Consider the following 14231-nt stretch of genomic DNA (forward strand, 5'->3'; position numbering starts at 1 on the left):
ATGCTTCTATTTTTATAAAAGTATCACATCAATACATGTGTGTGAAGTAAAATATAAAGAGCTGTTTCGTAGCATAGTAAATAATTTGCAACTTGTGCTAATTAAATAAATAAAATTTATCTGTTTTATCTCAGAATAAAAACATATATTTTATCTATACATGTGTACACATGTACACATCTGCTGAGTTAGATTTTAACAGTGATCCTGTACAACATTNATCAGACATACGTCTTACATTTTGTGGTTGCATAAATTCAGGCGTTTTTTGTTATGCTAGGTTATGTTAGGTCAGTGACTCCCCCCCACCAAGGCCGCGCGGCCGAGGTCAGTGCCCCGCCAAGGCCGCGCGGCCGAGGTCAGTGACCCCGCCAAGGCCGCGCGGCGGAGGTCAGTGACATTACTGTAGTATATATATAATACATATAATACATATAATACAATATAAAGTATAATATTATAAATATATAATAAATATTATATGTATAATATTGTATTATTTAATGTTATATATAATATAAATTACAGTCACGTTATTTTCACGTGTTGTTTTTCTACTCTTTTCTGTCGCGTGACTTTAGTTACGTTTTTACTTCTCGGTCCAAATGTCTTTTTTAATATAGGATAATAATCTCATTGTAGAAGGCCCTTTAAAATTTGAGAAACAACTATGAATTCAGAATTCAGTCTTCTCTCTGTCAGTACTGAGAGTGAATTTCGGAACGCTCTCTTGAAAGAGCAGAGAGTGCAGTCAACTCGAACGCCACTCGCGGTGATTGGTTGCTTCGTCCGTTTCGAGAATCGCAATTTTGTCAAAACTTGTATGGCGCGATCGCTCGCGGAATACATCGTTTATCAAGTTGATTCGAACAGTTGAGTAACTGATTGTGACTGTTGATTATTTAAAAGTGACTGTAACTAGTGCGATAAGTTGTTGTCAATAAAGTGTGCTCGCGTCGTATCGTGTTACGTTAATTATCGCGTGTTTTTGCGACTTAGAAGCTGACTTTCGCGTCAGGTCGACCGAGAGATGACGGAAATTTTCTCCGGATTGATTTCGACTTGTTGCTGTATCGGCGTCGAGATATAACGATCATCACCAGGTACGTGAATTTTATTGAAATTGTTCATCATACTCTCAATTAGGTCGTGATCACGTCAGAATCGCGATGATGAGACCAACAATTTGGCGTGAAAAGATTCGCGATAAGAAGACGAAACATAGTTGTTTGTGATTATTTATTAATATCAAGTTATTGGTGTGTAAAAATATTGTTTACACACAGAAATATAGATATATACATACAATAAATAGAAAAAGAATACGTGTCCTCTATTTGTATATGATATTGCTTTTTCACATTTTGGCACATCTTTCTAAAATGGAGTACGAGTTATGGCAATCTTATTTCTTTGCTAAAAGAACATTGTCATTAAGATTTTTTTTTTTTTGAGCTGCGCTTGAATACTACTCAAATAATAGAATTCCTTTCTCTTGCCACTTGTTGTGTATTAGGAATTGGTGGTTTGGATACAATTATTTTGTCGCTTAGATCTTTTATGCATTTTGGCAGTGGTATCAAGTCTTCATAAATTGGTCGTTTGTACAATCTCTTAGCTTCCAATCTCTGTTCTTCAGTTACTGTTCTGTCATCCAAGTGCACCAGATATGGAAACCAGGATAACACGAATAACCTTGTTAAAAAAAATTGCAAAACAATCAGAACACAAGACAAATAAAAGCACTTGTAATCAAGTTGCAAAATAAAAAACTGTTTTCCACATACCTGTAGTTAATGTAATCATAGAAAGTTCCACCATTAAGATAACTAGGTGCTGCCTTGTTTCCCATAAGGCACAAGTATTTGAGGTTCGGTATACTTCTTTGGAGATTCTTGACAAATGGATACAAATTTGCAATCTGGTTATGATTCAGCCACAGAAGCTCAAGATTTGGCATGTGTGGGAACACAGTAGTGTCGTCTATCATATTGTGATCCATGTTGAGAGATCTCAAGTTGTCAAATTCTGATAGAAATTGTAAATTCCTGAAATGCCAAAATTATTCACATTTAGATGTAAGTAAGTTCCAAGTGTAACAAATTCTGTATTTTATCGCAAAACTTCTGCTAGATATTTACCTACTGAACATATTGTGGCTAATATCTAAGTGATATATAGCGGTACCAAAATCTTGCAATATGTTATGTGGTATGGTGAAAAGATCTTCATAAGCAAGGGACAAAGAATTGACAACTTGTGTTTTGGTCGAATCACTCATACTCAATGATTGTCTAGAATGTTTGTCCGCAAATACTAGTGTCCCCAGACAAGTCATGGTAGTCTCTTGCACCCTGGCGTCTTGCAATTCTATCGCTTCTTGTGAATATTCTACCTCATTGTTAGTGTCCAGCCTGTGTGATAACATAATTTATTAGAAAATTATATTAATCAAAAAGAATATTTCATTTATTAAAGAAATAAAAATACCTACAATCTATTGTAAATATATATTCTCTGCCTAAGTGCTTTGATATTAAGTTTTCGATATGTATTAAGTTGGTGAAGTAACATTTTAAATTCGACGAAGTCTCTCGATCTTTATAATTAAAAATTAGTTAAGCACAGAATTTGTGTTATTGAACAGCTAATAATGAGGCAGATTTATAGCGTAATGTACTCCCTTTCGTTACATTATTATTCTTACTTTGTCACCTCTTGATGATCTAGCGCGAGGCAAACATCGAAAAATTCCACACACTCTTCGCATTCAGTGCTCAATAAATCCGAGCTAGACATCGCTCGACGTTGGCGAATAATATTGCACGAACAGCTCTGAATCGTCGAAGCAAGAAAATCTTTTGCTGTCGCGTGAGACAATTGTCACGTTCATCGCGACTTCGTACGAAAGATAACTACTGTACCGGGAATCAATTTGACCAAGTTATCGCGCATTCGCATGGTGGAATATGATAAGATATGAGCAAGATGAGGAAACCAGAGCAGAAAAAAAAATGTACAAATGATTTTAAGAACGATATGAAAATCGATACGATTCAAGATTAGACTGTGTGTATGTGTGTGTGTAGAAGTAAAAACAAAACTGATTAGAGGTTATATATACGCACATATTTGTTAGAAAACAGTTCGCTATGATGTAGTATATCGGTGAAACTGAGAATAAAAGGAGGATGAGACAAAGATTGCACTTGCTGCAATCGCGTAAGAGCTCATTAATCTGCTGCAATTAGCTCATTTGGCCGAGATATTTTCGTAATGTCATTGGACTCTCCTTTTATTTGCAGCACCATTTATTTTGTGATTTATAATGCAATCAACTTACTCTGTGTGCTCCGCGCTCCTCAAATCGCGAATCAGCATTCGATTAATCACTGAATTTTTCTACATTTATCTCGGTTTTTGTATCTTCCCACCGGCCCCCCGGGCAGGCCGGGACGGGATAAGGAACCGTGTAATAATCTTTCTGCACACAGCAGCTGTTTCTCTCGTTCGATTTATGCGAACGAGATGGAGCTACTGCAAAACAACACATCTGCTCTGTAAAATCCATTCAAATGGATTACACACACGTTTGCAAATTCGCAAACGTTCAATCCTCGTAACATGTGAACGCGATGGCAAAATGCTTTTAAAAGCAATAAAGAATTCTCTACAAACTTTTAATTGTCATTTCACAGTAAAAAAATACAGTGTTTCAGATATCTCGATTTTTATTTCAGTATGTATAATGGAATTGCAGAAAATGTAGAAACACATTTTTCTCTCGCTGTGTTTTCTGCAAGTAATTTTGTTAATTTTTTTAACAATTGTTAACAAATATTATATATATTTTTCTCTTTTGTTTTAATAATAAACTATGACTGATCTGTAATTAGTGTTTTAAAGAACTATTGTAAGGTTTTACGCGGTGATTCAATGAGTGAAAGGAATAAATAAAACATATAGATGATAAATGATAGTTAAACGCGAAAACATTGCATTTGCATTTTTTAAATCAAAATAAATAATACTTTACATTTAGAAATGAATAATGATTATTTACAATACAAAAAAATTTAATTAAAAATACAAAGAAAATGTTTGCATATCGTTGTGTGTGTGTGCAAATAATGATGAACTAACGGTATTTCAAAGAAATGTTGCTTGCATTATATACAATTTCTCACATTTTTTTATTACTAATTAAAATAATTTAATCTGTGTTTATAACAGTTATAAAATAAAAGATAATACAAAAAAACACAATAAAAGAGATAAAATATAATAAAGCTATATTCTTAGGTTGCTTTTGGTTTGATAACATTGTGGCGACAACTAAAATAATGAAAAAATCTAGATCTCCTTCCATATAAGACCAGAAATAAAATTAATATTTGAAATAAAACTTTCTCAGTATCGTTGCAATTAATAAAACTAGAGCTATCAAAGGTCCGGAAGAAACTGAGACCACGCCAGTTCCATAATAATGAACTTCACCACAAGCTGGCGGACAAACGGGTATAATGGTTTCGGAAAGTTCAAGTTTTCCATGAGCAACGCCCAGTTCATTTTGAGCACGACACGTGTACTTCCCGTATTGCCGTTTTTCTATAGAAAGAATCCGAAGTGTGGTATGAGTGTAATCAACCGCGTCTGCAAATTGGGCTATACTGTAATGCTGACTATTTAACAACTCCTGGCCGTTCTTGTCGTACCAAGTAATAGCTGGCGGAGGATAAGCTTCTACATGGCACTCCAAATCCGCATCATATTGCAGAGCTTGTCCGACTCGCGATCTCGAAATTTCGATTACAGGTGAGAATTCAACTTCCACATTAATGTTGCGTTTAGAACCGCGTCCAACGCCATTGTCGGCAATACAATAATATGTTCCACGACTCTCTCTCGTCACGACAGGTAAATTTACTATATTACCGTTGTAAATAGCATTTCCGGAAGGAAAAATCTTATTATTTTGTCTACGCCACGATATGGTTGGCGATGGGTAACCACTGGCGTAACATTCTAATTGGATAGATTGATCTTCAGCGACTAGTACAGATTGTGTTGAATTATCACTAATTATCGGTGGTCTACGAATTTCCAATTCTACTTCCGCACTGACAGAACTGCTTATAGATATTTGTATTTTACATTGGTAGTATCCAACATCTACTTCTTGTAAGCTTTTAATCTGAAGATGATAAGTAGAAGTTTCTGAGTCATATCTTATAGAAAATCTACTATCCGCAATTATAATTCCATTATTAATTGCGAGTGTTATTTGGTCCTGTTTGTTCTCTTTATTAATTTTGATCCATAAAACGGGATAAACCGATGCATATTGAACGGAGCATTGTAATTCAACAGTCTCACCGATGTCCTTAACTTGTTCCTGCGTTATGTAAGATATCGTTGGAGAACGTTGAGCCGCAATTGTATGCAAAAATGCAAAAGTCAAAGCCAAACTAATAGCACGCATGATGAAACGTCCAAAACGGCACGTATACAAACGTTCAATCTTCCTCAATTGTCAATCTTATTATCGAACATTGGATTTTTTTTTTAAATCAAGCTCACATTTATAAGTTTCTGTCGTTCAAGATAAGTTGATGAGCTTATAAAATGACGTCAATTAAACGTTGCGAAGAGTGTAAGAAGAAGAAGAAACGTGGCAAGCTTCTTGAAACTTGTATTCTTACATTTATGATCGGGATAAACTGGTCGAACTCTTATGAAACAAATTGTCAAACTAAAATATAAAATGTCAATTAAATTTACTGAAGTCTCCGTATAATATTTTACATATATATATGTATGTAGAATTATTAGAACGTAATTTGCTTTTATTTATCGTAAATTCGTCTTTGTGTTTGCTAATAACACCAAGATCTGATTAGCACTTACGTGTTGTTTTTTGGAAGTTCACAAAAATCCTTTGTTTTCCTGACAAGTTTTTCCGAGTAAAATTCAGGTTAGGTTGTTACACTTTTATCACTCAACGATATTTCTTCAGAGTTTTACAGTAGTATTACGGTATTTGCACCATGTAGCTTCAAGTCTATTTCGCTACTGTCACACGTCTTATTTTTGAGGGAGTTTTTATAGAGTCAAAACAATTAATGGACTTTGAATTTAGATATTTTGGACAATGAGAAATATATCAGTTCTTTGTACAAAGTAAAAATGTCCAGTCGATTATGTCCATTCGTAGATTAAAAATACACCACAGTTATCAGACTTCCGACATTTTTCCGACAATGATACGTGTGTATTGTCACAATACATTCATTACTTTTAAGAAATAATATATTGTATAATATAAGTTGAAAACACACATACATCTAATGGACTTTGAATGTAGATACTTTCGTCTAATGAGAAACAACCATTGTTTCATTGTACAGAGAGTGATTTTCGATCTATTGCATTAGTTCGTAAGATAAAAGTACATTCGTTATCAGACGTCTGACATTCTCTCAGGAGACGTGATAACGCAATCACATAATGTTCTTTTGTTCTTATGTACATGTCGATATGTTGCAACAGTATCGAATTAAACGCTGAAGCTTTAACGTTCAACTCTTTCACTACGGCGGAACTGACCGCCATCGCTGAACGGAACTCCATGTAAGCGCATTTATTACGCGATTATTTGTTAGATTATATAATAAAAATAAACGCGAAGAACAAAAAATGATATGGACGAGACACGCTGTATGTATTAAAAAATTATTGATATATTGTCACATTTCTTATTTCAATAAGCGAATGTTACTTATCGGGCGACTGCAGTCACTTGTAGTTTATGAACAGCGTTTCTCGTGGCGAACGACTATAGTCGCATGTAGTAGCGAAAGGGTTAATAGCACGCGCTTTACCGTTCAAGTATTAATACTACCATTAAACTATTATCCATTATAATCCCGTATTAACACTCTCTGTTAGTTAACGTCATTATTATCTCCGAGCATTAAGCGTCGTATTGGCTTATTGTAACGGACGTAATGACAAAGAGCGATTCTCCCGACTGGATCCCTGAATATCCGATCTCGACTACTTAGCTCGGCTAATTAATAGTGGAAGTAATGGGAGTAAATAGAGGGCACATGGGAGCGCGCGCAGGACGAAGTCGGTCTCCATTGACAACGGCATGCAATGACCTGGTTAGTCTGTTTTTTTTTTTTTTTTTTTTTTTTTAATGTATGTAAAACAGTTTCATGCGCGTGAAGACAAGTGTGAATTTTTCATAATTCACGTAATAAAAAAAGCTTCGATCAACGTTAATCAATTTTAATGTAATTTATTACGTTTTTAATTTTTCTCTGATGAAACTGACGAATTGTATAAAGTTATTGTACGCTGTGTGTATAATAATAGAGTGCGCATGTGAACTAAATATGTGAAAGGGGAGATAAAAAGTAGAAATGTTTCTTGAAAGAGATGCAATCCACAATTTTAATTTTCTTACAGCATATATATATATTTTATTTTTCTTTGTCCACACACACACATCTCTCACGCGCGCTCGCACGCGTACAGGGATATATATACTGTGGTATTTATATAACATATTCTCTTATATATATATATATATATATATATATATATTTTATGCATCTCTTACACAGGAACGGGAATAGCACGTACATATCTATTACACAAGAGTGAGCATATTTATGCTTCTTTCAACATGGAACCATAGATATTACGCAGGCACGTTTTAAGCAACTTTGATTAATCATTGGAACACGAATTGTGTGTAATTAATATCTTCATTAAAATCCATAAACTTAGAGTGTACACGTAACTTTTATAATTTAATTTTTATAAACCTAAAATTATGAATTAAAATTTTCATAAATATCAAATTACTTGAGAGAAAAAAATTTATATACTGAGTATAATCTAAAAAAATAGCGTAATAAAACTTCGGTAATATAATTGTCTCATTACAGCGCATAAAAATTAAGCAAAATTGTCTAATAGACAAAAACAGAGATAAAGCGTCTTATCGTGAAACGAACAAAACTGCGCGTGAAATTTTATTATTTCGTTAAGTTGTTACTAACGTCATATTGTGTCGCTTAATTCGTGCCTGGACGTTTTCAATTGACAGCGAGTGTTTCATTACATCCATATTTCTCTCTATAGTTTATAGCCGCATCGTATATTCGTTTAATAATTCATCGACTTGACTTACGATGGACGAGAATTCAGCGATTATTATCAGTACAACCACTTTCTATATAACCCAAGTACGGAAAATACTCGCTATATATGATTCATATTCTTATTTCACTCGATGAATTAAATATACTGCTGTTTCGATATATGTGTGTACATATATATATAGGTATGTCGTTTACGTTTGTCTCTTCACGGGCAGTGATCAATAATCAAAACGAATCTAAAAATCCAATCCTCTTCGGCTTCACAAAAACGCTTTCTGCTAATGAAAAATCAGTATAACAACATTTGAAATGCGTAAATTATACACATATTTCCGTGGTTTCCGCAGGCTAACATTCGATCGCTCTTTCCCCGATACGATGCACATCAATTATTACGACAACACAATTAATTTCCGAAAGACATTTATCATTAATTTCACAATATATTTTAACGCGGGTTTATATTTCTACGTAAATACGATGACAAAAACACAAATATATCGATTAAACACGACCAAACTTTTGTTCACAAAACACAAATACGATAGCAATTAACGCTGAAGTATCATTGCGACGAAGGTTGTTTTTAATCGTCGAATCGATCGAAAACGCGCAAACTGCTTACGAAAAATTCAATTCTCGTACTTGCTCCGATCTGATACGCGCGATTTTCGATTTTGCGATACAGCGCAATTTGTAACAACAATTTTGTTCGCGCGGCGAATAGCCGTTAATCGAGTACGGTAGCGCGCCGTTTATCGATCTCCTTCATGTTTCGTTTTGCGTTAGTTTTCTCTTTTTTTTCCGGTACATGATACACGCACTTCCTGCTGCAATTAAATCCTCCTCTTCAGTGAAAATAGCTCGTACTCCGGGGAATATATGAAGGTACCAATGAGAGAGCTCGATTCCGACGAAAAAGGGCTTTTGTTTCACAAGGGTGTACGGAAAATTAAACGGGGGGAGGGGGGAGGGATGGCCGAGCAGAACAGAAGAGGCACGAAACTCGCGGGGTAGTAGATGGGTGCTTTGGAAAAAATACCGCGACTGCTATGTGCGTGAAGAGGTGAGCGCGTGTTTGGCGCCCGCGAGCGTGGCACCGTTTGTTTTCGATTCTCAAAATATCTTTCGCAGACTGGGGGAGAATCTAACTAGCTTTTCTCCGCCGCCAAATGCCAATCAGTTTCGGTGAAATTGCGCAAACCGCGTGTCGTTTGTAATTTACGTTTGCCGAGAGAACGCGGGGAGAGAGACGCGAAACGACGAGAAGAGGATTTACGCGCGAGACGAATTTTTTTCTGCGATCGACTGCCCTCGGATGCGCACGCGTTTTTCGCGAATGCAAATAAATAACTATTATAGTAGATATATACGTTGCACGCAACGAAAAAAGAGAATCGCTTCACAATCGCCCATTTCCTCGTGTCGCGTGTATCGAAACAGCGTTTTTTTAATCACTTTTATAATACGCAAGGGCGTTTATTTACACACTATGCGGCATAATTAGCTCGTCGGCGGTGAACGGATCGATATGCGCCGTAAAGATATAGGTACTTGATCCGAGTCCCCTAACATGTGCTCGCTATGAAATATTTAGCGTGGAAGAAAGCGATCGGAAGAAATCTCAATATGGATTCTTTGACAAAATTTGCGCGGAACATTTCAGCCACGTTTGTGAACGCGAAAAATTGAAAAGCGAAGCCGGATAATTTCTGAAGGCGGGGAGAGGGGGAGGGACGATCTGGGGTTTGCGAAGAGATTGTTGCGAATGACGCGTCAAAGGAAAACAGTGGCAGCAGCAGCGAAAGAAAGAGCTGCAAGCTAGATGTTCGATCTATCCTGTTAACTCTGTGTTTTGTTGCAGCGCCACTCGATGGCGGATGCAATAATAAAACATCCCGGTGGGGCAAATAAACCTTCAAATACACGAAGTTGTAAGGCTAGATAGATTGTTTTGGCCGGAATTTCACTCTTTGCGATACTGAATAGAATTCAACCACGTATGTGGCGTAACTACAGAGAGAGCAGCGGTAAAGAACAGAGGAAATAATTGAAAGCTCTTTCTCTTTCTCTTTCTCTCTCTCTTTCTCTTTCTCTCTCTCTCTCTCTCTCTCTCTCTCTTCTCAATTTAATTTTTTAGCTATTGGTATTATTATTATTATTATTAGTATCATTATTATATTATGTAAAGATGTGTGTGAACAGAAGCAGGAGAAATAGGAATTGTTTTGACAAAATACAGATTACAGAATTTTTCTGTATCTATCTCTCTTCAGAGAACGAGTCTCTGGTAACGATTACATAAAATAATCTGTATCTGTAACGATGAAAATATATATGTATATATGTGTGTACATATATATTTGTATATGCGCGCCTTCAATCTCACGGGGTGGTGAAGTTAGAAAGAAGTCTTTCCGAATATAAAGTTGCCAGGTACGTTCGGATCGTCGGAGCAGAAATATTGCTTCCACAGGTTGGCGAATTTCTCGCGAGTCACTTCCTTACCCTGCGGAGAAGTAAAACAGAATTTTCGTGAGATACATCGACCCTTTACATCGTCGTTGTTTTTTCCTGTCTTATTTTTTAGTTAATGTTTTTTTAATTATTTTTTTTTTTCCGCCTGATTGACACTTACCACTTGCAATTTCTTGAACGCTTCGCGCGCCTCGGCCTCTTCGACGCCGTGACTGCCGCACACCTTGCTGAATTCGGCTTCGTCGATCGATCCGTCACCTGGTGACACAGGATAAGATCGCATTCGAGACTTTGAGACCGTGTATATACTTCATACACACGTGAGCCGTTTAAACTAACCGTATTTTATACGTACACAAGGGTCGAGGTATAAATCACGATGAGACATTTTCGTACGTCGGATGTGAGAAAAGAAGTGTATTATTAGAAATTACTATGAATGAGGGGAACAAAAATGGACGGGTGTTGCTTAATTGATATTGTGATTTTAACCCTCGTTTGTTCTCCCGCCTCAAAACCGTCGTTTATTTTTAACTCTTTATTAATTCATCTATTTTCGCGAAATATTCTACAAAAAGATGTCATTGTTCGAACAAAAACAAAAACACAGTTGAGAAACAGTGAATGTTCGACTATAGTCGCAAAATGTTCGAGCATTTCAATTAATGAAAATATTCTGCGCAAATATGTTCAAGCGCGCGTTGAAAATGGATAGGAACTATAAATTATGCAAAATACGTTTTATTATATATGGAATTTGTTGCGTCCTCTGTGTCGCATCAACGCTGTTCGATGAAAAGGGGAAAGACGGGTTTATGGAGGGCTGACGTATTGAGTTTGCTGTAATTCGCAAAACTCTCTGCGAGGGGACGGAATTAATGATATACGTTTTTCCTCGTCCGTCTAGTCACTCTACGCTCGAGTAATTATGCTTACATTAGTATTTCTGGAATCTCTGCGCAAACGCGCAATAAATTACCGCGTAAACCAGCTCGCGGCGAACATAAACGTATTCATTTTGCTCGGGAAACGGGAGCATGCGGAGAAAACACGAAGAGAGAAAAAGAGAGAGACAGAGTGAAAGAGAGAGAGAGAGAAAGAGAGAGAGAGAGAGAGAGAGAGAGAGAGAGAGAAAGAGAGAGAGAATCTTACCGGAAGAATCCTCGAGATCGAACATGAAGTTCATGTATGTTTGTTGCCATTCGAGTGCGTGCTCCGGATCTTTCGCGTACTCTTCCCACATCGAGTACCACTCATCCCGACTGATCTGAAAGGTACCGCGACTGTTAATATCGCGTACGTAACACATACACACGCACGCATTCGCTTCTGATCAGCGAGCTGTGTTTGCCGCGCAGGTCGTTTTATATTTTAATCTTAAAAGTCGCGGAATGTATCGTGAAATATTTCCTTTACGTAGCTGAGTGAAACGCAAATACACGAGCTGCAGACATATGCACGTGGCTATTTCGAAAGCGTAAAAAATACTTTGAAAATCGATGTAAGCGCGAGCAGACGGAACGGCAAAGTGGAACGGCACGCTAAAAATTTAGATAGTTATTTCCGAGACTGTGTAAAACTGCGGTAAAAGAAAAACACTTTCGCAAAAATGTGCTGATACAAATCATAAACTTGACTTTATAGTTGAAGTACAATCAGAGAGAGAGAGAAAGAGAGAGGGAGAGAAGTAATTGAATACATCGTACCTGCCCATCCTGATCGGCATCCCCTCGTTGCTGCAGTCCCTCCCAAACTTTGTTCAAAGTCTCTTTAATATGTTGCGACTTGGCGTCGTCCGGTTTCAAATGCCTGGAATTGCAGATTCGCTGGAACAAACACGAGATAAATCGCCGAATCATCTCGAGCTCGTAAATATCGAATTCTGATCGATATAAACGCGAATAAAAGAAACTAAGCGATCGAATGATGCAAGGAAAGACAAAAAGATGAAATCAAAAAAACTGCTTACTTGCACGGCGAGATCGAAATCCTTTATGTCGATGGTGCCACTTTGATTAACATCTAGAAAAAATAACGTGACGTGTTATATTCTTATATGTAGTAGTACATCTTTCGCTCAAATTTATGATTTTAATTAAAAATTTCAATTATCGTGGCAGCTTGTTTTCTGGAATTTTCTCTTTTAGGGAGCAGTTATTTGTTATTTTGTACAAAATGCGACCTGCTGCAGTCCCGACTCTGCAGACACTGTCGCTAGCATTTTTCCGCAAAGCATCGTACATTTTCCCGCTTTAAAGGACAAGATGAACGATCATGCCACTCGATTTTGGCTCCGCTCGGCCACGTGATCGGATGTCGTTAGTTTTCTGAAGATGACCCACTTCTCTTGCGTCGTTGTCGTTGTCGCGACGTTTATTCGTTTGCGCGCGGCTTCCGCCCGCCGGCTGTCGTTTATTAATCCCGTTTCACTGCAGAGAAGGATGCTACCCTCCGTTACGCCCCTTTTTTGTCTCGGCGCGCCGTAAGCCGGAATCCCGTTAAGCGCCGATTACGATTCAACGAGATAGAATTTATTGTTACTCCGGTCATATCCGTCGGGGGAGCGCTTCACAAGCCGAGGTCACGATGAAATAATTAATATCCGACGTCCGGACGGTGCAGCCGATATCTTTTTAACGGTGCAACTTGTTGCAAAAACTCTGAACTCTCAGATAGATTAAAAATCAATTAATCGAATGCTCGCGTATAAGTTACGTCCCGGGCAAAGATGGTGCAAATAAATAATGCACTTGCTTTTTTGCATCGAAATCGTATTATAATACTTATCGACGAAGAAAATGTGTCAGTTTGAAAATTAATAAATATAAATATGAAGTATATGAAAGAATCTTTTTGAAAATTAAAGAATGGAGCCGCGCGACTGTCAACTTCTTTGTCGGCAGTTCTGCGATATGAGTCTGCGAATTAAAAAAAAAAAACAAAGACAGAGCATTCTCGTTACGTTTCTTCCTCGATTTCATATCGCATTTTAATTACCACGTTACACGTGAAATAAATGTATATTCGGAGAAGCGTCTGTATAGAGGATATGTTTAGCGACCAATCGGCGACGATCAAAGCGGAGAAGAAAACGAGAGGTTAATGAGAGCTGCCAGGCATGTGCACACTTGTGACCTCCAGGATCTGCGCCACGTTGCACACTCATATATGTATGTACCTCATATTCGCACGTTTCTGGGCGCACACAAACGGACGGCGTGTCATGTTTCGCGACGTACATGCATTTTTACATTATGTGTGTCATCACGGAAACATATGCATACGCTGAAATGCGCAGATCCTTTTTACTCATAAACGTAACAAAGATGTATAAACCTTGCGTGAGTCTGAAAAGAAGTCCGGAGAATGCTTGATAATCTGAAAACACGAAAATTACAAAATCGAACTCGATGCAAGTTTAATTGAACGTTGGCACAACGTTACACTCGTTCGACGGTCGACGCGTTTTGTCGTGTGTATTTAACCCTCGGAGAACACACTGGGTCAATTTGACCCTGTTCGTCGACTTTGATCAAAATATTTTTAAAGCCGTTTTGAAATCTGCAAGCCCGAGGTTCT

General features: G+C 37.3%; 4 protein-coding genes across 9 annotated transcripts in view; 1 reads left to right on the forward strand and 3 right to left on the reverse strand.

Annotated features, from left to right (window-relative positions):
- Positions 1–599: 599 nt before the first annotated feature.
- LOC109859888 overlaps positions 600–14231 on the forward strand; it is a 59685-nt gene continuing 46053 nt past the window's right edge. The window contains exon 1 of one of the 2 annotated variants that reach the window (XM_020438710.1): positions 600–1103. The gene's annotated coding sequence lies outside the window, so the exon portion shown is untranslated. Of the gene's footprint in view, positions 1104–6559; positions 6631–14231 lie in introns of those variants that run through there. The other variant, XM_020438792.1, reaches the window with a different exon arrangement.
- LOC109859151 (leucine-rich repeat-containing protein C10orf11 homolog) lies at positions 1433–3492 on the reverse strand. Of its 4 annotated transcripts, none has more exons than XM_020437234.1 (5): positions 3344–3446; positions 2708–2835; positions 2142–2414; positions 1788–2048; positions 1433–1695 (listed from the first exon to the last, which is right to left on the reverse strand). In XM_020437234.1, exons 2-5 carry the CDS (start codon positions 2797–2799, stop codon positions 1473–1475), a joined length of 849 nt encoding a protein of 282 aa, XP_020292823.1. In that variant the 5' UTR covers positions 2800–2835; positions 3344–3446; the 3' UTR covers positions 1433–1472. The 4 variants fall into 4 exon arrangements, with proteins under 4 accessions (XP_020292823.1, XP_020292749.1, XP_020293000.1 ...); XM_020437160.1 differs by having other exon boundaries at positions 2708–2918; positions 3344–3443; XM_020437411.1 differs by lacking the exon at positions 2708–2835 and having other exon boundaries at positions 3344–3492.
- Positions 4113–5980, reverse strand: LOC109859091 (lachesin-like). Its single transcript, XM_020437026.1, has 2 exons — positions 5908–5980; positions 4113–5752 (listed from the first exon to the last, which is right to left on the reverse strand). Exon 2 carries the CDS (start codon positions 5480–5482, stop codon positions 4388–4390), a length of 1095 nt encoding a protein of 364 aa, XP_020292615.1. The 5' UTR covers positions 5483–5752; positions 5908–5980; the 3' UTR covers positions 4113–4387.
- The window catches only part of LOC109859728 (calexcitin-2), a 40258-nt gene continuing 33314 nt past the window's right edge, over positions 7288–14231 (reverse strand). For both annotated transcript variants that reach the window (XM_020438294.1, XM_020438365.1), the window contains exons 3-7: positions 12622–12674; positions 12359–12478; positions 11805–11919; positions 10813–10910; positions 7288–10683 (exon numbers count right to left, since the gene is read on the reverse strand). In XM_020438294.1, the coding sequence (XP_020293883.1) occupies positions 10576–10683; positions 10813–10910; positions 11805–11919; positions 12359–12478; positions 12622–12674 (494 nt within the window). In that variant the 3' untranslated portion in view covers positions 7288–10575. The remainder of the gene's footprint in view (positions 10684–10812; positions 10911–11804; positions 11920–12358; positions 12479–12621; positions 12675–14231) is intronic.

Source organism: Pseudomyrmex gracilis, unplaced genomic scaffold (assembly GCF_002006095.1).
Source record: "Pseudomyrmex gracilis isolate BER0280 unplaced genomic scaffold, ASM200609v1 scaffold_0, whole genome shotgun sequence".
In the NCBI taxonomy this organism is placed as follows: Eukaryota; Metazoa; Arthropoda; class Insecta; order Hymenoptera; family Formicidae; genus Pseudomyrmex; species Pseudomyrmex gracilis.